Source organism: Nuphar pumila, chromosome 9 (assembly GCF_984573655.1).
Source record: "Nuphar pumila chromosome 9, dmNupPumi1.hap1.1, whole genome shotgun sequence".
Lineage (NCBI taxonomy): Eukaryota > Viridiplantae > Streptophyta > Magnoliopsida > Nymphaeales > Nymphaeaceae > Nuphar > Nuphar pumila.
The window spans coordinates 11,527,673-11,552,440 of record NC_143257.1 but is presented as its reverse complement, the minus strand read 5'-3'; the positions used below and the strand labels follow the sequence as shown (position 1 = coordinate 11,552,440).

The 24,768-nt window shown below is 39.2% G+C and overlaps 1 protein-coding gene across 3 annotated transcripts in view; it reads right to left on the bottom strand.

Moving 5' to 3' along the window:
* The window catches only part of LOC149828416 (PHD finger protein ALFIN-LIKE 4-like), a 77,140-nt gene extending 59,221 nt beyond the window's left edge, over window positions 1-17,919 (bottom strand). Inside the window, exons 1-4 of one of the 3 annotated variants that reach the window (XM_090017567.1) lie at window positions 17,737-17,919; window positions 17,524-17,646; window positions 17,237-17,269; window positions 2,556-2,784 (exon numbers count right to left, since the gene is read on the bottom strand). In XM_090017567.1, coding sequence (XP_089873693.1) covers window positions 2,556-2,784; window positions 17,237-17,269; window positions 17,524-17,608 — 347 coding nt within the window. In that variant the 5' untranslated portion in view covers window positions 17,609-17,646; window positions 17,737-17,919. The remainder of the gene's footprint in view (window positions 1-2,555; window positions 2,785-17,236; window positions 17,270-17,523; window positions 17,647-17,736) is intronic. The other 2 variants (XM_090017565.1, XM_090017566.1) reach the window with 2 other exon arrangements.
* Window positions 17,920-24,768: the final 6,849 nt, after the last annotated feature.

The window sequence follows — 24,768 nt, the reverse complement described above, 5'->3', positions numbered from 1 at the left end:
AGTTTTTCAATTGGGGATTTGTTTTCTAAGATTTGAGAAGGCATTCTATATATTAAATAAAATGCGGTGAGAGCGGCTTCAGCCCAAAGCTTCTTTGGAACATCCTTTAAAATAAGTAAAGTCCTAGTTGTTTCAATAATATGAGAATGTTTTCTCTCATATTCTATTTTGTTAAATAGTCATAGGACATGTTTTTAGGTGCAAAATACCATGGGTTTTTAGATAAGATTGAAATTCATTTGAAAGAAATTTTTCCCCTGAATAAGAGAAAATCTTAATATTTGTCTTAAATTGAGTTTTAACAAGATTATAAAAATCTTTAAAGCATGAAAACACTTTGGATTTGAATCTAAGGAAGTAGATCCGAGTACATCTACTAAAATCATGTATGAATGTAACATAATATGAGAATCCATCTTTTGACATAACGAGAGCGGGACCTAATACATCTGAATGCACCAATTCAAAATTTTCATTAGACAAAGAAGTTTTATATCCAAAAAGCAATATTTTCATCTTTCCAAGTATACAAATTTTACATACATAGTCTTTTTCCTTACAAGATTTTTTCAATAAACAAAAAAAAGGATAGTTTGGATATACTTGGGTGTCCTAATCGTTTATGCCAAAGATCCAAGTCACTTTTTTTACATAGTTACAAAAAGATTCTTTAGAAAGGCATAAAAAATTCATATAATAAAGGTATTTTCTTTTATGGCCTTGCCCAATCAACTTCCCTCACTGGAGATCCTACACCCAATAAGCCTTAGATGAGAAGAGGACTACACCCATAATAGGAAATTTGAAAAAATAAGAAAAGATTTAAGTTTTGGAATAACTCTAACATTTGGAACAAAAAAATCTTTGAATCATTGGAAAAATTTTCGAAATTTCCTATACTTTTAAGATTTAAAGAAGTTTTGGTGGTGGTTGACATGTGAAAATTATGAATTGGTGCAATAAAAAAGTAAGGATTCATTATATGTCATGAAAATAAGCTTCTGAATCTAAAATCCAAGAGGATTTATCCGAAAGAGAAGAGGAAGATAAGGCGGCACCGGATGTCAAAGGTGTGGCTTTAGGATATGTAAAATGACTTTCTCAATTTGAGTGATCGTCAAGTCATTGAAATCACCTCCTTTTCTTGTTTCTTCACGTTTTGGAGGTTCGTCACTCACCGCGGCTACATTTCCCTTGAGTTTTGGACATTCCAGTCTTATGTGTCTCGGTTCATTATAAAAATGACAAATGAGCTTTCTTCCTCCGTTATTGTATTTTTCTCAAAGTGAAGTCTATAGGTTTTTACATTGGTCTTGAGCATTGATACGGCAAAAACATCATCACTAGTCTTGTGCATCCGAAGTCTAGTTTTCACTTGACATACTTCAGCAAGAGCCTCACAAGAAGAGATGATTGTACTTATTCGAATTTTGGTCTAAGACCATATAAGGAGAAAAGATTATCTTTCTAATTGTCTTTGTCTCATTTCTATTGCCGGACATTCCCATTTGGGTTCTAGCATAGCCAATTCATCCCATATGGGAGATAAGATCCCATAATAATCTCTTACACTTTTATCTTGTTGTTTGGTAGTACGTACCTTATCTTAGAGATAATATAACCGAGACATGTCCTTTTGAATGGCCGTACTCTTTAGAAACATCCATGCATCACATGCTTTCTTGAATTTGATAATATTTATGGCAATCTTGAACTTCATGGTATTCATAAACCATGAGAGTATTTGAGCATTATTAGCCTCCCAATCTTCAATCTTTTCTTGGTATTCTTGTAGAGCCTTCTCCTTTTCTTCTTCGGTAAGAGCTTTGACTTGATCTCCTTCTTTTCTTGTTAGCTTCAATTGGGGTTCGGTAGTGATTTCACTAATAAAACCCCACAACTTTTTTCCTTAGATGTAGTTTTCCATAGCATTAGCCCACATCAAGTAGTTGCTTTCATTAAGCTTGTAGGAGATGATAAAGGATTCTCTTCCGATCATGGTGACAATCACGGTGAAGAAGATGACTTGAAGATGACCACCACCATGAGGAAAGCACAATCAAGATGACTTTCAAAATACAAGAGCCCTATGCTCTGATACCATGAAATGAAATTAATATCAAACACAAGAGAAAGCCACTAAGGGCTATCAGGAATTGCAAATACACAAAAGACCACTATGGGTCAAATACAATCTCACTATGGAGACAATCACATCACAAATCTCACAAGAATCACACTCTTAGAAATATAATTTCATATATGCACACTTACGCTTGTGAAAAGTTCAGACCTGTAATAATACCTCAAAAAGTTCAAAGAAAACAAATAAATGGTTAAAAAACAAAATTCTGCAGTATGTACCACAATAATTTTGCCTACTATTGTTCAAAACACAAGTGACTAGGAAGCTAGTTGCCCAATGAGGAAACAATAACCAGCAATAACCCTAGACATAGATAACAATGATTGGATGACAATTTTGAAAGGAAACTCTTTTATCCTCCTTCTCTTAGAAAACACAAAACCAAAAGTGGAACCTGAACAAGGCATACCTGTCATTTTTATCAAATCCAAATCGTAGCCCAAAATAAAAGGCAAGAGCTATCAGCCATGAATCGCTGTGAACTGCCACAAGTTTAAGCCAATCCTCCTCCAACATGCCATCCCTAGAGAAGTTGATTCCCAGCACTGGCTCAGGAAGCTCAGGAGGTACTTCTTCTGAAGGAAGATTGACTTCCCAAGATTCATTAGGATAGCCATATAAGCATAAATTTTCCTTCTCTGCCAAAACCACCATGACGTAATTGATCTAATAGTCAATATCCAGAGAAAACAAAAGCAAAGGCCACAGAAGAAAAACTGAAATTTCTGCTTGAACATCAAAAGCAACTAGTAGAGACCTAAGCTTAATGAATGCAGAAAGTGCAAAAGGCAAACAAAGTATTATACACATAAACAAGAGAATATCATGTAAAAACGGAAAGAACCAACTCAAACTGGTATAACAAACTTTTAAGTTAAAATTTGGCATGAATATTAGCTATGATTGTTAAGCCTTCTTTGGCCTCTTTAGATGTCTTTAGTTCATATAAAATTATAAAGAAGAATAGCATCTACAAATATTTGTAAACAATAAACAGAATCAGCTTATTATCATTATTATTTGGATGAAAAACAGTTGAAAACAGTCTTTTTATGTATAAATATCCTTGAATGTATATAAATTGCAGCTAGGTTAGAATGTTTGACCCAATTTGGTCAAAAGAGTTTATAAGATATAACTTTGGCATCTAACTTTAGCATCACGATCTAGTATAGGTCTGAACCATGAGGATCTAAAGCTGAGAGCATGTCAATTTTGTGTTTGCTTTGGTTTGGGCTCAAATAAGTCCAGTTCAAAGCTATCTGGGTCTTTATAAGATCCCATTCAAATACATACGTCAAAGTTTGGTGCAAGCTAAGTGGATCGATGTATAACCATTGCTCCATCTTTAGAGTTTAGACCCATGATCAGGATCCAGTTCAATCCATGGATCACAGGTGGTTGGAATTTGAACCTAAATTGTTTTAACCTTTGCTGGTCTGTATGTTTTGACCTCTTATTGTACCAAACTGAGTTAAAGTTTTTATAATAATATAAGCCGGGAAAGACCACAGGAATAAGAAGATAAACACCTTCCCACTATTTATAAGACTTGGGGCATTTTGATTCACTTTTTGAGAATGTTTCTCAAGAAAAATAAACAATTCATAGAAATGATAATTATCCTGTCTAAAATAACAGAAATGGATAGAGAATAAATACATCCAAACTTCATTGAAAAAAATAAAAAGGGAAAAGGTTTTACATGACAGAACAATTGAAATGATCACCATGATATTCATGAAATGGTCAAAGACTATTGCAGAATGCAAGCATACAGATTTAATACTGTACCATGCATGATTGTTTTAAGGTTGTTAGACCGGTACTTTGACTGCAGATATATTCATAAAAGAGCCATTAAGAGGAGTCATGCAAATGATAGTTGTGCACATTTAGATATTTCTTTGTTTTTTTTTCCTTTATTGTTATTGTCTTTCTGATCTGGAGTGTAACAAAAACAACTATTCAAGTACCCAAATTAACCTTCTTAATTATTTAAATGCCCCTATAGTGAGAATCAAAAGGTGCCTATGTTTATGCTATTTTTTGTTATCTTTTATTTGATGAAAACTCCCCTCACTTTATGGCAATACTATGAACGATACAAGCAACATATGGCATTATGTCATACCTATATTTTTCAAGAGAGGAGAACAATAGACAAGAAAATAACTTGTTCTAACAGATCGCCCCTTATGCTCCTAAAAGGAACAGGAATGTCCTTGTTTATCTAAGAATGACCCATGCAGTTTCCTGGAAGGACCATAGACATCTTAATCTTTTCTCAGTTGGAGCCTTTGTGTCCTTATTGGGTGTGATGGCCTAACTAGGATAATCCGACCATTTTGCAATGCCATGTAGAGCCTATCTAGTATCCATTTCATTCTCCATGAAAGAAGAGGTGTTGCCCCCATTGTGAAAAAGATAATAAGGAAATGAAGAAAATAGGACATTCTTTCTTAAGTTAGAAATGTTAAAATGTAAACTGCAATATATATATATATATATATATTATTTAATATTATTATATTTTCTTTTATTATTTTCTTTTTTTATTTTTTTTATTTTCTTTTTTAGCATCTAGTTCAATAGACTGTAGTCCAACAGCTATAATAAATGTTGTTGGACTAGTCCAACAGCTATAATAAATGCTGTTGCAGCTATAATAATAAATGCTGTTGGACTGTAGTCCAACAGCTATATTAAGAGACGTTGGAATCCAACGTCTCTTTTTGGAGAGCTCAAAATGAGCTCTCCTCTCTCTCCCATTGTTTTGTATATATAGGGGTGAACCCCTTCAATGTAAATAACCATGCTTCTTAAGCATTTTGTTCATGAATAAAGTATTATTTATTTTTCAAGTGTTCTTCCCTTTATACCCTTTCAAGGGTCATGCTTGTAGTGTCTCCAATAGACACTTGTTTGTGAGTTATTTGTGCATTTGTTGAAGACCACCATTTCATTACATGGTATCAAAGCTACGAAATCCTTAGATCTTGAAGTGCTTCCGCCTCGATTTCCGTGCCACATTTACAAAAGGTGTTTCATCACCTTGTTCTTGGCTCAAGAAGATTTGTTTGAAGAAAGGCGAACTTGTGCTACAAAAAAAAATTGGTTTTGTATCCTCTCTTATTCCTTTGTCTACTTTTTTTCTTTTCTTTTTATTTTTCTCTCTCTCTCCTCCTATTTATTCCTCTCTTACCCTTGTAAAAGATGGATGACAATGATAAGATCACCATCATTCCTATGAAGCTAAATGATACTAACTATGTAATGTGGGCTTCGATTATGAAGCACCACATTTGGGGAAAAGGTTTATGGGGTATAGTGGATGGTTCCGATTTGGAACCTAAACTATCTCTTACCAAGAAAGAGGGTGATAAAGAGGTTCCTCTAACGGAAGAAGAGAAGAGTAAGGCGTTAGCCACTTATGAAAAGAAATGGAAAGAATGGAGGATAGGACATGCAAAAATTATGTCATGGCTCATCAATAGCATAGACATTAAAAAATGCTCTAGTCTAGCTAAGTTTGAGCATGCCGATAAGGCTTGGGAATACCTCAAAAACATGTATTCCCTTAAAGATATTGCACATGTATGCAATTTACAAGATAAAGTTCGGACAATGACTCAAAAAGATAAAACTATTCGAGAATATTATAATGAGTTGTCCGAACTTTGGGAAGAGTTGGCTCTTCTTGAGCCCAAATGGCATTGTGCCGAAGACATCGAGCTTCGCCAAAAGCAACTCGATATGGAACATTTCTATCAATTTGTGAATGGTCTAAGGCCGGAGTTTGAATCCACCAAATCGGCCCTTTTACATCGTGGAAAAATTCCTTCTATTGTTGATACTATAGAAGAGCTCACTATGGAGGAAAATAGACTTAGAAAAAGTACTCTAAAAGTTGATGATGACTCCGTTTTAGCTGTATCTAGACCGGGGAATCATACTCGTACTTACAAGCCGCCTCATTTTGGAAGGCAAAACGGCGACTTTGATAAAAGAAAAGTTATTTGTCATCATTGTCATGAACCGGGGCATTATAGGCCTCAATGTCCAAAGTTAAAAAGAAGAGAAGAAAAAAGAGTTGCATCTGTTGAATCTGAGTCAAAAGATCAAGATGCACCTGTGTCTATGGCTCAACTGATGGAAATCCTTCAACCTCTTCTCAAAGGGGTATCCTCCTCAACCGAAGCCTCAACTGGAGCGGCAATTGCATCTTTCTCCGGTCCAGGTAACTTTCCTTGGCTTTTAGATTCTGGTGCTTCTTTTCATATGACCCCAAATGTTAATAGTCTATCCGAATGTCTTAAAAATGACTCAAGTGTGTCAAAGGTTTTTACAGTCGATGGCACATCTCTCGAAGTAAAAGGAATAGGATGTTTTGAAAATCTTCAAAAATCCAAAAGATTTTTTATCCCAGAAGTTAGATATATCCCTAAACTTAATTTGAATCTCTTATCTGTCTCGCAAATATCTGATTATGGATGTAATATCTCCTTCTCTTCTCATGGTTGCTGGGTACAGGATCGTCAGTCAGGGAAGCTGATTGGGGAAGGCCATAGAGAATGAGGACTTTATTACATGGACTTTTTGGAATTACCCAAGAATGCATTTTGTTATAATATTCAGAAATTAGAATTGGATTTATGGCACAAAAGGCTTGGCCATCCTCATATGTCTAAAATTCAATATTTTCCAAGTTTGGAAAAATTTTGTAATTCTGAAAATTTTTCTTGTAAAGACTGCATTCTTGGCAAAATGAAAAGGTTACCATTTCTTAGTAGAACTTTTGTTTCCTCACGACCACTTGAGTTAATACATTCGGATGTTTGGGGCCCCGCACCAGTTATTTCCAAAGGTGGTTATACATATTATGTCATTTTTGTTGATGACTTTTCTAGACATACTTGGATTTATTTTCTTAAACATAAATCTGATGTCTTTGCTAACTTCCAAATATTTCATAAAATGGTTAAAAATAAGTTTCAAAATGATATTTCTGTTTTTCGCACTGATTCAGGGGGAGAATTTATGTCCAACGAATTCAAAGACTATCTCAATTTACATGGTATTACACATCAAAGATCATGTCCACACACTCCACAACAGAATGGCCTAGCCGAACGCAAACATCGGCACATTATGGAAACTACTAGGACATTGCTAATTGCAAATCAAGTTCCAAAAAGTTTTTGGGCTGAAGCGGTCCTAACTGCCACCTACCTCATTAATAGGATGCCATCTTCCTCATTAAATAATACAACTCCAATAGAAAAGCTTGTTAATTTAACTCCAGATTATTCTAGATTAAGAGTCTTTGGATGCAAATGTTTTGTTTTCACCAACAGAAATGATAAACTCTCTCCTCGTGCAATCCCATGTGCCTTTTTAGGATATGCTGATAATCAAAAAGGCTACAGGTGTTTCGATTTTCAAAATGACAAATTATATGTGTCAAGAAATGTATCTTTTTTGGAAAAAGAAAGCTTCTTTGAATTTGAAAAATCCAAGGATGTCACTGAATACTCGTTTTTAATTGATCCAACTTCAAAATCCAATGAATGTGATGTTGGATATGACCTTGACAATGATCAAAGTCCTATTGTTGTTGAAAATGATGATAATGAAGAGCAAATCCATAGGGATGTTAGTCTACAATATTCAAGACGTAGAGAGCAAAATCTTCCATGTGCATTACAAAAATACTCTGAAGTCCCACCTAGAAGAACGTCTAGAATCTCTAAACCTCCAGAAAAATTTGTGTCTTATGAATCTTTTTCACCCACGTATAGGGCCGCCATTACATTAATACAATTATATGTTGAACCATCATCCTATTCTCAAGCAAAAAATCATATAGAATGGATAGAAGCCATGAAAATAGAATTGGATGCACTAGAAAAGGCCAATACCTGGACGATACAAGATATTCCTCCGGGTAAGAAACCTATAGGTTGTAGGTGGGTATACAAAGTCAAAACCAAAAGTGATGGGACCCTGGAAAGATATAAGGCCCGTTTAGTAGCAAAAGGATATGCCCAAGAGTATGGCATCGATTATGAAGAAACATTTGCTCCTGTGGCCCGTATGACCACTGTTAGAACTTTAATAGCCTTGGCCTCCATTAGAACATGGCCTATCTTTCAATTAGATGTCAAAAATGCTTTCTTGAATGGGAATCTCGTTGAAGAAGTATACATGGAAGCCCCACCTGGTATTAGTATCCCTAAGGGTAAAGCTCTTCGTCTAGAAAAAGCTCTTTATTGTCTTAAACAGGCTCCAAAAGCCTGGTATGACCGATTTAGTCATGTTATGCTTGATATTGGTTTTCAACCTTGTTTAACTGACACTGCTTTGTTTGTTAAGAAATCTGATGCAGGCATCATTATTCTTCTTCTCTATGTGGACGATATGATCATCACCGGAGGCGACAAACAGGGAGTTGCAAATATCAAATCTCTTCTTAAAACTCACTTTGAAATGACTGACTTAGGTTTATTAAGATATTTTTTAGGCATTGAAGTTGCTTATTCCCCTCAGGGGTATTTGATATCTCAATCTAAATTTGCTCTTGATATCGTTTCCAGGTCTGGAATTACAGATGATAAGAAAGTAGACACTCCAGAAGTTGTCAATGTTAAAATGAAAATTGATGATGGAGAACTTCTTGATGATCCTACTTCTTATAGACAACTTGTTGGAGCTCTTTCTTATCTTTCCATTACTAGGCCAGATATAACTCATGCAGTTCATACAAGTAGTCAGTTTCAGCATGCTCCCACCTCCGTGCACATGGGAGCGATTTTGCGTATTATTAGATACTTAAAATCCTCTCTTTCACGAGGACTCTTCTTGTCTGCTTCATCTTCATTAAATTTAATTGCATATACTGATGCTGACTGGGGAGGTGATCCCAATAATAGACACTCAACTACTGGTTTTTGTGTGTTCCTAGGTGAAACCTTAATTTCGTGGAGGTGCAAGAAGCAGCAGAAAGTCTCTCTTTCCTCCACCGAAGCTGAATACAGAGCCATGGCAACCACCACTATGGAGGTTGTTTGGCTCAGACGATTGCTAGCAGATATGGGAGCTAAAGCAACGCAAGCTTCAAAGATGTGCTGTGACAACAAAAGTGCGATCTACATTGCAAGCAACCGGACATTCCATGAGCGCACTAAACACATTGAGATGGACTGTCACTATGTCAGAGAGGAATACTTACATGGAACCATTGATCTGCCATATGTTACATCAAAATATCAATTAGCAGACTTCTTCACCAAGCCTCTCGCTGCTCCCAGATTTCACTTCCTCTTAGACAAACTTTCGCTCATTGTACCGTAAGTTTGAAGGGGAGTGTTAAAATGTAAACTGCAATATATATATATATATATATATATATATATATATATATTATTTAATATTATTATATTTTCTTTTATTATTTTCTTTTTCTATTTTTTTTATTTTCTTTTTTAGCATCTAGTTCAATAGAAACTAGATATTTTGATCCAGTCAAGTTCCTGTTGGAACTTGACTGTGCAAGTAGCTGTTGGACTGTAGTCCAACAGCTATAATAAATGCTGTTGGACTATAGTCCAACAGCTATAATAAATGTTGTTGGACTATAGTCCAACAGCTATAATAATAAATGTTGTTGGACTGTAGTCCAACAGCTATATTAAGAGACGTTGGAATCCAACGTCTCTTTTTGGAGAGCTCAAAATGAGCTCTCCTCTCTCTCCCATTGTTTTGTATATATAGGGGTGAACCCCTTCAATGTAAATAACCATGCTTCTTAAGCATTTTGTTCATGAATAAAGTATTATTTATTTTTCAAGTGTTCTTCCCTTTATACCCTTTCAAGGGTCATGCTTGTAGTGTCTCCAATAGACACTTGTTTGTGAGTTATTTGTGCATTTGTTGAAGACCACCATTTCATTACAAGAAAGACTAAAATTGTTCCCTTGCGACTTACAGTGTACAGTTGCGCTAGAGTCTGTTTTGCTTTTGTTGAGTCTGATGTAAGCTGCCCGGTTCAGGTGAATCAATACCCCGAAGGGGCAGCCCGTATACTTGAACTGTAATAGCCTGCGGGCAAAATTGTGAATGAATTAAATGCGTTGAGCTTTCTTTTGTTCACCCTCGTTGTGATTGCTTCTTGTGATTGCAACTTCTCTCCCTCTATTCTCTCTTGCTCTCTTGCACTCTGATCATAAGCTTCCGCGACCGGCAAACGAGCTGACGAGTAGGCTTGCGGCGGTAAGGAAGGACCGTCGCGCCGCGCTGGCCCATTGAAGGAAATAGGCCCGTGACAAGTGGTATCAGAGCCCGTTCTCGTGCTGGGGAAGGGACTCCGGAGTCGGTGTCGACAGACACGCCGACAGGCTGCGATTTGTGAGCAAGACATCGTGGCGCCTTATCAACACTTGCGCAACACCAGAGGCAAGGCAGTTGCCGAAGCTGAGGAGATGGGTTCACCTCGGGGCCAAGAAGAGTTGGCTGCAACTGTTAACAAGTTGGTGGAAGATGTGACTTCGTATGATGAAGCGATTTCACGCGAATGTGAATCATTCAATGGATTGAATGATGTGGTGGGGAGCCTGCAAGAGCAGGTGAACTTACTAATGGGGCAGGTCACTTCGTTGACGACTACAGTGACCGATCTTGAGTTGAGGAACCGTACATTGCAGCGGACGGTGACCCTGAATGGCGGAAATGGTGAGAGACCATCAAGGATTGATGTACCTAGACCCGCAAAATTCAACGGTTCTCGCGACAGCAAGGCCATTGAGAACTTCTTGTTCCAAGTAGAAGACTACTTGGATATCCAAAATGTGACCCTTGAAGATCTGAGGATCAAGGCTACAGCGGCCTTACTTGATGGTGATGTTATCGCTTGGTGGAGGCGGAAGCGCAATGACATGGAGAGGGGTCAATGTGTGATAGACACCTTTGACGACTTCAAAGTAGAGTTGCGCAACTACTTTATGCCAAGAAATGCGCAGAGACAGGCTTACCGGATGGTTCGTGAACTCAAACATACTGGTTCGTTGCAAGACTATGTCCGAACGTTCCAGAAGCTTATGCTGGAGATACCTAACATGCCAGAAGACGACATGCTCAACTGGTTCATTGTGGGACTTCAACCATGGGCACAGTCCGAAGTGGAAAGGAGCAACCCCCGTATTTTGGAAGATGCATATGTGGCGGCGGAGCGCTTAGTTGATACTCAGCGCAAACCTTTCACCCCATCAACCAAAGTTGGAAAGAAGCCTGACCACGGAGGCAAGAAGGATGAGCAGCGCAACGATAAAGGTGAGGCGTCGACACGCCATTAATCCGAAAAGAAACAGAACTACACAAAGCATAACAACAGCAACAAGGGTGCGGTTGTGACATGTTGGTTCTGTGGTGATAGACATATCGCCCGGCAATGCCCAAAGCGCCTTGTAAAGGACGACGGGCAAGCCAATGCTGCACAGGAAGAATGCAGCGATACTGAAGGCAGTGACACTGAGACCATGCAACCGAGGATGGGTGCCATGCAATCGATTAACGCAGCTAGAAGTTGCGCAGCTAAGAACATGCAGGTCAGTAAGGAACTTATGTACGTAGAAGTCATTATGAATGGAAAGTCTACTTCGGCAATGGTAGACTCCGGAGCCACACACAACTTTGTCTCGCGGGAAGAGGCAGAGCGGTTGGGCTTGAAAACTGGGCCAAAGCAGAGGACTATCAAAACAGTAAACTCTGAGGCCAAGCCCATTCTTGGTGAAGCAAGAGATGTGGCTACTCAAGTGGGGAGTTGGGTCGGCAAAGCCAACTTCTCTGTGGTGCCCCTGGACGATTTCAAGGTGATTCTGGGTATGGAGTTTCTGCGAAGCCAAAATGTGATGATGCTGCCAAAATTTAACACGTTGACGATCATGGGATCAGACCTGTCCCACACAGTGCAGTGCCTTACGCAGAAAGGCAAGTCTTCAGTGTTATCAGCAATGCAACTGAAGAAGGGTGTCAAGCATGGGGAGCAGACATTCTTAGTTGCAGTGCGTGCAGATGAAGGGAAGGTAGAAGCAGCAGTGCCGCCAACCCTAGCCCCTCTATTGGAGGAGTTTCGGGGGGTGATGCCTCCGGAATTGCCAAAGCGTCTTCCGCCAAGACGCGAGGTCGACCACAAGATTGAGTTGACCCCGGGAGCAAAGCCTCCCGCAATGGTTCCATACCGTATGGGGCCAGCAGAGTTGAAGGAGCTGCGCAGGCAGCTAGACGAGATGTTGGACGCAGGCATTGTTCGTCCATCAAAAGCCCCATTTGGTGCCCCGGTCCTTTTTCAGATGAAACATGATGGCTCTAAACGGTTATGTGTGGATTATCGGGCCTTGAACAAGGTCACGGTGAAGAACAAGTACCCATTGCCATTGATAGCAGACTTGTTCGATCAGCTAGGCAGTGCCCGTATCTTTTCCAAGCTAGATCTGCGATCGGGTTACTGGCAGGTGAGGATTGCCGAGGGTGATGAGCCGAAAACAACTTGTGTCACCCGCTATGGTGCTTACGAATTTCTAGTAATGCCATTCGGGTTGACAAATGCTCCAGCCACGTTCACGACTTTAATGAACCAGATTTTCTACCCTTACCTAGACAAGTTTGTGGTAGTCTATCTGGATGATATCGTGATCTACAGCAGTAACATGGAGGAACATGTCGGGCACTTGCGAACAGTGTTTCAGGTGCTGAAGGAGAATGACCTCTGTGTTAAACGAGAGAAGTGTCTCTTCGGGCAGGAGGAGATCAGCTTCCTTGGCCACGTTGTGGGGCGTGGTGTGCTGCGTATGGATGGGCAGAAGATAAGGGTCATCCAGGAATGGGTTCCGCCAAGCAAAGTGCCAGAATTGCGGTCATTCCTCGGCTTGGCAAATTATTATCGGCGTTTCATCGAAGGTTATTCCCTCATTGCTGCGCCCCTCACAGATTTGTTGAAGAAGAATCGGGTATGGCTCTAGACAGGAGCGTGCCAAGATGCCTTCGAGGGCTTGAAGAAAGCCTTAGTGAGAGAGCCAGTGCTGCGACTGCCTGATCATTCGAGACCCTTCGAAGTCCACACTGATGCCTCAGACTTTGCCATTGGCGGAGTTATTATGCAAGACGGGCATCCGATCGCATATGAGAGTCGTAAGCTGAAGGATGCAGAGAGGCGGTACACAGTGCACGAACGTGAGATGACCGCCATTGTGTATTGCCTCAGGACCTGGCGGCACTACCTTTTGGGTGCCGAGTTCGTCGTCAAGACGGACAATGTGGCCACGAGCTATTTTCAGACGCAAAAGAAGCTGACGCCCAAGCAAGCTCGATGGCAGATGTTTTTGGCTGAGTTCGACTTTGCCTTAGAGTACAAGGTTGGAAAAACCAATGTTGTGGCGGATGCTTTGAGTCGTAGGGCTGAATTAGCTGCTGCGCGCGCAGAGCCTTCTGAAGTGCATTTGGAGGGTGCATTGCTGAGCCGCATCCGCGAGGGTACACAGCAGGATCCGACCGCACAACACCTTGTTTCTCTGGCGCAGGCAGAGAAGACTCGACGATTTTGGCTACAGGATGTCCTCCTTGTAACAAAAGGGGGATGCATCTTTGTACCACGGTGGGGAAGCCTTCGCCGAGAGCTACTCAAGGAGTGCCATGATACACTATGGGCCGGCCATCCTGGTCAGGAGCGGACCTTAGCACTCCTTGAGCGCGGCTACTATTGGCCGCAGATGAGAGACGATGTTGAGGGGTATGTGCGGACATGCCTCATCTGCCAGCAAGATAAGGGGACAAACCAGAAGGCTGCCGATCTCCTTGAGCCTCTACCAATTCCAGAACGTCCTTGGGAAAGCATCTCTATGGACTTCATTGTTAGTCTGCCAAAGGTAGAGGGCCTCAGTTCTATTTTAGTCGTGGTGGATCGTTTCTCAAAGTATGTCACCTTCATCTCAGCTTCCAAGGAGTGCCCTGCAGAGAAGACTGCAGAGTTGTTCGTAAAGCATGTGGTGAAGCACTGGGGCATACCAAAGAGCATTGTGAGCGATCGCGATGCTCGCTTCACGGGCAAGTTCTGGCGTGAAGTATTTCGGTTACTTGGCTCTGATTTGCTGTTTTCAACAAGCTTCCATCCGCAGACAGATGGGCAGACAGAGCGCATCAACGGGATACTGGAGCAGTACCTTAGGCACTTTGTTAGTGCCAATCAGAAAAATTGGGTGAAGCTCCTTGATGTGGCACAGTTTTGTTATAATCTGCAGAAGAGCGAATCTTCAGGCCACAGCCCGTTTGAGATAGCCACGGGGCAGCAGCCACTGACCCCGCACACTCTTGCCGCACAAGAAAAGGGAAGGCCATCCTTCGCCTATCAGTTTGTTCGCGACTGGCACGAGCAGAATGAGTTGGCGAAGGCATTCTTACATAAAGCGGCGAAGAGAATGAAGAAGTGGGCGGACAAACACCGTCGGCCCGCAGGGTTCCAGGTTGGGGACCAAGTGTTGGTGAAGTTATATCCTGGTTGCACAGGCATCTTCCGCGGGCGGCACCGCGGACTACTCAGAAAGTATGAGGGACCCTTCACCATCACAAAGAAGGTGGGCAAGCTGGCATATAAGCTGGAGTTGCCCCCAGACTTCAAGGTGCACCCGGTGTTCCACGTATGCAACCTCAAGCAGTTCCATCCAGATGATGGAGACCCGGAACGCAATGTGCCGCAACGCGCTCCCATCATGCAGAGGGCCCCGGCAGCACAACGGGCCGAGAAGCACCTCAGTCAGATCCTTCGCCACAAGGTCAACTACTTGGGGCAAGCGAAGAAATACTTGGTGCAGTGGGAGGAAACAACGGAACCAACGTGGGAGCCTGCATTTCGAATGAACAGCCGCTACCCGGCTGAAGTCAGGGCTTACCACAAAACAGATGGCGCCGAGGACGGCGCATGATTTGAAGGGGGGAGCATGTTCCCTTGCGACTTACAGTGTACAGTTGCGCTAGAGTCTGTTTTGCTTTTGTTGAGTCTGATGTAAGCTGCCCGGTTCAGGTGAATCAATACCCCGAAGGGGCAGCCCGTATACTTGAACTGTAATAGCCTGCGGGCAAAATTGTGAATGAATTAAATGCGTTGAGCTTTCTTTTGTTCACCCTCGTTGTGATTGCTTCTTGTGATTGCAACTTCTCTCCCTCTATTCTCTCTTGCTCTCTTGCACTCTGATCATAAGCTTCCGCGACCGGCAAGCGAGCTGACGAGTAGGCTTGCGGCGGTAAGGAAGGACCGTCGCGCCGCGCTGGCCCATTGAAGGAAATAGGCCCGTGACAAAAATACTTGTTAAGATATTTCAATCTACCTCATATCTTTTAAAAGCTATATCAAGACTGGTTTTTTATACATATATGTGCCTGTGTATTTATTAAATTTTATTGTATGCAGTTATATATTCAGTGCCAAAAGATGTAATACAAATATTGTTTTTATTCTTGTTTAAACCTCAAAAGTAGCAGACTTACAGCACAGACATGCAAATACATGTTTATGCTGTTAATGTTAAAATTTAGTATAATATTTTTGTATTCTTGTTTAAGGCTCTGTTTGGGAGCCAGAGATGGAATGGAGATGGCATTTAATGAGGTGTAATTAATACCACCTACCCCCGCAGGTGTTTAGGAACCCCGTTTTGGGAGATGAGGCTGATGTTGGGAGTGGAGATGGGCCATTTTCAACTACATCCTCACAAGGATGTTGTTGACAACTCCAACCTCATCTCCTATTTTTATCTCCACTCCCATCACCCCTCTCATCTCATCTCATCTCCAACACTGGCTCCCAAACACAGCCTAATCTTCAAATTTGAAAACATATGCTAATACATAGAGACATGCGTGTAAATGATGTTAACATTGTTCTGTCATGCTATTGCATTATATCATAATTTCTTCATTGTTCAAAGTGCAAGACAGAACATAACAACCCATATTCTGTTCTGCAGTATAATCAATATCAAGAGGATGACCTCTACTGGAAAAAAAAATCCTTATCTTCTTGTACTACCATATCCCCCTTTTGATATGGAGGAAGTGGTGTAACAGTTGTGACGAGCTATGTCAACATAAGGGGTGCGGCAGGCATAAAACCAAAAAACATGAGAGGGAGGACTGGAGAATGCTCCAGCCCAATAGAGATTGTTAAATAAACATGCTCCAATCACATTGTAACATGGCTCCATGCAAAAGAAAATCCATCTAATACATGCAGTTCAAGTGTGGCACTCCAATGAAGAAAAATCTCTATTTTGGATAATGCAAGAATATCAGGAACTTGGTTAAGATGAGCCAATCAAACTACAAGAGCTGCTAGGGCAGTAAAGGTCAACGGAGTTTCAAATGCTAGAAGAAAGATGATATGAAATTATCAAACGCCTCAAAGGACCTCCAGCTGGTCCCCAACATTATGAGAGAGAAGGGTCGCCCAGATAGAATACAGGCAGAAAACTGAGTCAGAAACAAATTTTAAAGAAAAAATTTCCTCACAAAAGCAAAACTTTCAAAGACCATAACATTAAAAGCACTCAACTTTCTAGGCATTAAATAAATGCAAATACAGGTAAGAGATGCAACCACAGAAAAATCTTCATTCAAAATTAAAATTAAGGGATCACAAATAGAAATATTCCTGAAAACCCTAGTTTAATTTTCAGCCCACTGAACCTTTTTTTTATGACGAAGGAACCCTCACCGAGAACCGGGACACTTAATGGGCCCGCCTCCCTACGAGGTAAAACTTCGGGTTGAGGACACGACCACCCAGCCTTACGTGCCCCAACTGTGATAAAGCAACGGCAGCCTCCATGTGCCAGAGGGATTCGATCCTGGGCCTTCAGCTTGACACAGGACCCTGCTGACCACATGGGTAACCCATATACGAATAATATAACCACACATTTCATAATCCAAAAACGAAAGCAGAAACAGAACACCAAACAGTTAGGAAAGAAAAAGGACACGCGAAGAGATTCAAGGAAAAGCATTCGAAACAGGGGAAAATACGAAGGAACGAAGAGCATTTACCCGGATCGCACTGCCGATAGAATTCGCGAACATCTACAAAGAAATAAAGTAATATAATCTCAATATTTGCGATTAAATATCGACGAATTCAGGACAAATGAAAAACTGGGCGATTCTCATAGATTCATGAAAAGGACTCTCGGTCAAGTCCCGAAAAAAAAAACACCCAAGTCCCAAACAACATAAACGACCATAAAGAAGATAGCCTCACAATTAAGTTACAAACAAAACAAAAGCAAAAACACGAGGAATAGGGAGAAAGAAGAGAAGACAAAAGTCACAAGAACCTGTAGTGAGAGCCTTAATAAGCCCGGCCCTTCGGCTCCTGTAATCTTTGAAGACGTCTTCAACAGTTCTCGAAGGGCCATCCATTCCTCTCTATTTCTTTCTCTGTCTCTCTTCCTTTGCTGCTGAACATCACCAAGAAGAAGAAGAATGAGAAGAAATGCAGGAAAGACCGACAAATGGTGTCATGGAGAAACTAAGGAAGGGGGTGAAACCTGCGGAAGCTGCAGGAACCAACTAATGCACCGGGAGCGGATTGAATTGGAAGGGGATGGTATCGAAGAAGAGAATTCTGGTGGTTGTGCCGGAAGAAGGAGCGCACGAAGGAGATGAGGGGAGGAGACCAACAGGATGGCGGTAAATTATTTTATATATGCAGACCCCCTCCACGAGGCAAAGAAAATCTCTCTCTCTCTCTCTCTCTCTCTCAAGTTGGTATATATACCTGCCCTAATTTCCGTTCGACCTTGTTTTGGTTGGGTGGACCTACTTTGATATTTGTGTATCTTCTTCGTATTGGCCACTATTCTTCGCATGGTGCAAGAAAACATATCGCCAAGCAGGTTATATGTTTCGCCGGGTGCGTGTTCTCCTGTTTGAACGTATGTAAGCAGGTGCATTTTCCCGTGTTTATCTGCATCACTTAGCATCGGAGTCCAGCTTGTTTGCAAATACTTAATTACTCTTTATCACGGTTAAACTCTTGAAACGACATTTTGAGTAAAGGATAAAAATGTCACCTCACCAAAAAAGAGAAAGAGTTAAATTCATCGCCCCTCGTAATATATCGTCCTAAACATTCTGGCTCACCTTTTGACAATGCACCATCTGCTGTAAGAGGAGCTTCCTTTGACGATGCAGCTTTTGACATCGTTTGCTGCCGTCGAAGTACCCTTTTTCGTCATCTACTGTCATCAAAGCATTGTTACCACCATCAACTGCATCTACCTTCTACGTGTTTCTCCTTCATTGTCGAATTAGCAAAACTTGTGTCCTTTGGGTGAGTTTTGTGTAAGGTTTCGTTATTTAAACAAATTGATTTTTGTTATGTAAATCTTAATGCTAAATCTTACAAGTGGTTATATATCATGCTAAATAACACATATTTTTATACTGAAACAAATTGATTTGTACATATCCACCTTTTGGGAGTCAAAAAATAGTTGGCATTATTTGTTCTTATGAAAGCCAAACATTACAACAATATGTACTTCTTAGGACTAAATGTCTACAAAGATTTGTAAGTTTGAATTTAACAGTGATTTATACATTTAATGCAGTAGCAATTTGTTCGATATGCAGCAACGATTTATATATTTCAAGCAGTAGCGATTTAGCCAATTTATGATTTATGATTCATGATTTATACATTTAAAGCAGCCACGGTTTATACATTTAATGCAGTAGCGATTTATGATTTACAACGATATGTACTTATAAAGGGTTTGATTTCTACAATGATTTGCGGTTAAATTTATGTGTTGTGTAGGTTAGCAATGATTACAATTCGCAAGACAAGAAAGCATTCACTGTTGGAGGGGATGACTCTTGGAGAAATCATCTACCAATTCGATATATATAAGGGTTATGTAAAGTACCAAAATATAATAAACATTGAGCATGAAAAAGATAGGAATAAATTGTTGGATATTTATTATGCGGAGCCTGATCCATCAGATATTAAAGATGAAGAAGAAGAAGGATGATGAAGAAAAGGAAAAGCAAAAGGAAGAAGGAGGAGGAGAATTAAAACTACGCGCACTTATGAGGCAAAAGGATTTCCTCCTACCGACCATGCAAAATTAAATCTGCATGCAGATCATTCTTCATGTTATCTGTCATAATCATCAGTTGCATCGCACTATACTATGCATTGAGTTGTTATTTTCTTTGTAATAAAAGAAATGACTTATCGTTATTTACGATAGTGATTCACGTGGCAGCGATTTGATGACAACTATGATGTTGTGAAGCGATTTCAATTTTAATCGCTAAATGAATAGCGATTTGAATACGCAAATCGCCACCGCAATCACGCAACAATGTAAATGTCACATGCACACATTTCAATATCATAATACAAATATCTTACAAATCGACACTAGCAAACACATAATATGTTACAAATCGATATACATTTCACATAATATATTACAAATCAATACGAAAAATCAGCATAATAGCTTACAAATCGATATTAACAAACAAAACAATATCTCTCAAATCGATAGTATGTTACTACAACCACGATTTGTGTTATACTATTCCAATATTTTCCATACAAAGGTAAATTTTTGTGGCCGACATATACGTCATTGCATAAATTGCATAAATCGTCAACCAGAATCCAGGTCTCATAAGGCATATCGATTTTTGACAACGAGCGGGATGTGAAACGACGTTTATTGTTGAAGCTCAAACGTTACAACGATATGTACTTATGAAGGATGTGATTTCTATATCGATTTGAAGCAGTGATTTGTACGTTTGAAGCAGTGATTTGTACGTTTAAAGCAGTTGCGATTTATACGTTTGATAAAATAGCAATTTATACTTGTTGACGATAGTGATTCACGTAACAACTATTTAATTACAGGTATGAAGCTTTGAAGTAATTTCCATAGAAATTGCTAAAAGAGCAACGATAGGAACACGCAAATGGCCACCTCATGTCGCTACAATGTTAATTCCTTATGCACAGTTTTCAATTATATACTACAATATGTAACAAATCGACACTAGAAAGCACTTAATATTTTACAAATTGGTACATATATTCCATAATATATTACTATACCTAACCCTATACCCTAAACCCTTAATATCTTACTAAACCCTAATCTTAAACCCATAATATATTACTAAACCCTAAACCGTAAACCCTAATGCCTAAACCCTAACCCTAAATCATATACCCTAACCCTAAACCCTAAACCTAAACCCTAACCCTAAAACCTAAACTCTTTAACCCTAAACCCTAAACCCTAAACCCTTAATATCTTACTAAACCGTAATGTTAAACCTTAAACCCTTAATATATTACTAAACCCTAAACCTTAAAACCTAAACCCTAAACCCAAACCCTCAATTTATATGTTGATTATGTATATCGATTTATAAGTTGTCAACAGGAATTTCTATATCAATTTGTATGATATTTGATCATTGATTTGCGTGATACTATGACAATATTTTTTAACAAAGGCAAATCGACTAAACATTACAACGATTTTTAAGATATCAATAGGAATTGTCATATCGATTTAAGATAATGTTTTGATACTTAATATCGATTTAAGATATTGTTTTGATTCTAAATATCGATGTTTAAGATATCAATACGAATTTCCAAATCGATTTAAGATATTGTTCTGAATCTTAGTATCGATTTCTATGTTGATTCTTAATATTGATTTACGATATTATTTTGATTCTTTATATCGATTTAAGATACTATTTTAATTCTAAATATCAATTTTTAAACTATCAATACGAATTTTCAAATTGATTTAAGATATTGTTCTGAATCTTAATATTGATTTCTATGTTGATTCTTGATATTGATTTAAGATATTATTTTGATTCTTAATATTGATTTATATCCTGATTTTGTATAGCGATTTATAAGCTATCAACAGGAATTTCCATATCAATTTGTGGTCGACAAAGACGTCATTGCGTAAACCGCCTAAAACATGAACCGCTTAAAGGTATGTGTTATTTTATTATAAAATCTTTGGTGGGTCCTATAAGCATTAAACTCTTATACTATAAAAGGAGATCCTTGCAATATTACCCCCATAAACATTCCACAAAAAATCTAACGCTTCATCTTCTTTCATCGAAGCACTCTTTGCCGTCTCGATGAGTTTTTGTGTTATGTAGTTTACCAATGGCTTACATTTGTAAGAGAAGAAACACTTCATCGTTAGAGAGAAAATCTCATGACAAAATCGTAGAACAGTATGCTTTGTATAAACAATTAGAAGCGTACTACAAAATAATGATGATTAAGAATTATAAAAAAAAAAGAACAATTGCTGGTAAAGTATAGAGTGAAGCCTAATCCGTCAGATATTGAAGATGATGATCTAACGAAGAATGATGAGGAAGAAGTACAGATGAAAAAGAAGAAGAATGATGACAAAGAGAATCAAAGGAAAAGGAAGGAGGAGGATAATGAAAAAAAGCAAAGGAAATCAAAGCAAAAAAAGGAGGAGGTGGACGATAGGGAAAAGCAAAGGAAGAATAAGGAGGAAGAGAAGCAAAGGCAAAAGGAGGAGGAGGAGGAGAGGGAAAGACAAAGGAAGAATAAAGAGGAGGAATAGAAGCGAAGGCAGAAGAAGGAGGAGGAGGAGGAGAGGGAAAAGCAAAGGAAGAATAAAGAGAAGGAAGAGAAGCGAAGGCAAAAGAAGGAGGAAGAGGAGAAGGAAAAGCAAAGAAAGAATAGGGAGAATAAGGAAGAGAAGAAGCAAAGGCAATTGAATAGGAGGAAGGAGGAGGAAGAGAAGCAAAGACAGTTGAAAAAGAAGTAGGAGGAGGAAGAAAAGCAAAGACAATTGAAGAAGAAGAAAGATGAAAGACAAATGAAGCAGATTCAGGATGAGGAAGAGAAGAAAATGCAAATAAAGAAGAAGGAGGACGATGAAGAGAAGGAAAGACAAAGGAAGAATAAGAATGATGAGGAATAGAAGGAAAGACAAAGGAAGGAGAAGGAGGACGAGGAAGAGAAGGAGAGAAAAAAGAAGAAGAAGAAGGACGACTAAGAGAAAGAAAGACAAAGGAAGGAGGAGGACGAGGAAGAGAAGGAAAGAGAAAGGAAGAAGCAGGAGGAGGAAGAGAAGAAAAGGGAAAGAAAAAAAGCAAAGAATGGATGTGAAAGAGCGAAGGAAGGAAGAAGTACAAAAGCAGAGGAAGGGAGGGGATGAAGAGGAGAAAAGTGTCACAAAGGTATGTTAATCGCTACTGGATGTTGCGATGTACTGTTATAGGTATTATTATGTATAGCGATTACTCTGTATAGTGATTACTCTGTATAGTGATTACTATGAATAGTGATTACTATGAATAGTGATTACTATGAATAGTGATTACTCTGTATACCGATTACAGTTATAGTGATTACTATGTATAGCGATTAATTGTGATTTGATATTTTATGTTACAGGCAGGGCAGAAGAGAAGCAGAGCAACAAGTAAAAAACTGAAAGTACAGTGCCAGTGGCCTGTAGTTCTGTCGTGGTACAGAAAACTGCGTGAATATCAGAAGAACCGATTACAAAAGATGCACTTCGGCGGCCTTCTAGACCAACATTATTTTGAAAATTACTGGAACACCATGACCCACCTGGTCAATAAGTGAAACCATAAGACAAATATGTTCCAGTTTGGGGTTTTTGAGATGACCATGACCCTAGAAGATGTTGCACGGATTACGAGTCTCAAGTGCCATGGAAGTGTTGTCCTAACAAGGGATTCAAACTATAACCCAAGGAACAATTGCATGACCTTTCTAGGAATGTCGATGGAGGAATGGTGTGAGTGTATTTCTGATGGAGGCAATTCCTCAGCGATGAAAGTTCATTTTTTTCATAATAAATGGGAAGGCTGGTCCACTGCATGTACATATGAAGCAGTTGACCAAGAGTTGTGTGGCTTCCTTTATTATTTTTTGGACTTTATTTTTCGATTGTTCTTGTTCGAGAATAAGTTACTTGTAGCTGCAGTTCTTGAAAGACTTAGATGAAGTAGACAACTGGGCATGAGGTGCTGATATGCTTGTGCAGTCAACTTTACCGTGCGAGTAATAGTACGAAAACCATCAGGGGGTTTTGGCCATTTGTTCATGTATTTGTTTATTAAATATTTAGTACTTATAGACTAAGCTCGTTAAAGGTTGTAGTCTTACTAATATATTATTTTTGTAGGCCTGGACGTGGGAGCATATTGTCACCTTGCATCCTCAGTGTGGCCCTACGGTTTGTGGTTTTCTCAAGATTGGCCAGTGGGCTTCAATAAATGTTAAGGAAGAAAATGCTCAGTTCATTTTAGAAAGACTACAATTAAATGAGGTAAATGGTTTAAAATCATTGTAATGTTTAGCATTCTTAAGTAATCATCGCTTTAGGATTTTGTTTTCCTTAGTACAAATCGTTATCTCCTTAGTATCTAACTTTCATTAGCGTAAATCGTTGTAATGTTTAGTATTCTTAAGTAGTCAGCGCTTTAGGATTTTGTCTTCTTTAGTACAAATCGTTATATCCTTAACATCTAACTTTCATTAGCATAAATTGTTATAATGTTTAGCATTCTTAAGTAATCATCGCTTTAGGATGTTGTCTTTCTTAGTACAAATCGTTACCTTCTTAGCATCTAACATTCATTTGCGTAAATCGTTATAATGTTTAGCATTCTTAAGTAATCATCGTTTTATGATTTTGTCTTCCTTAGTACAAATCGTTATCTCCTTAGCATCTAACTTTTATTAGCGTAAATCATTATAATGTTTAGCATTCTTAAGTAATCATCGTTTTAGGATTTTGTCTTTCTTAGTATAAATTGTTATCACATTCAACATTTTGCCTGAATAATTATGTCTATATCTAAACCAAAATCTTGATTGTATAAGTTGTTTGGAGACCGTATAGAGATGAGGAGGAGGAGGACAAAGAGGTTTTTGTTGTGGCTGCGAGACTGTATGTCTGCGATATTTGGCTCTTTAGCAAATGTGAAGCCGAGTTGTAGCATGGTAGTCGAGTACTCCTACAAACTGGCTAAGGACAGTCGGTACCAAAAGTGTCTGTGCTATTGAGAAGGAAGATGAATAGTAGTGGGGCCAAGAACGTGAATTGGCACGAATGCTTCAAGAAACAATTGGATAACTGTAACAAAGGAGGTGTTCATGCCATACCGTATGATTATAAAGAATGACAATATGACCCCAACTATTTTAAACAATATTAGCACCCCATGCGTCTAAATCGACAGATTGAGGAGAAGCAATCTGAAAGTAAGGACACTCTTATCCCCGATCACGTAATCTTCCAGCATAGACGTAACGTCCCTCATGTCCCTTTGGCACTTCCTGTGATTCCCTCTGTTGTAGTACACGATAAAAAGCAAACACTGCTCCTAAAAGAGAATGTATCATCCGACAAAAGGTTAGCGATGCTGGAGAGGGAGAATAAAGAGTTATAGAAGGACGTGCAGAATTTGGGAAGACAAATTGGGTCATTGGTTGAGATGAT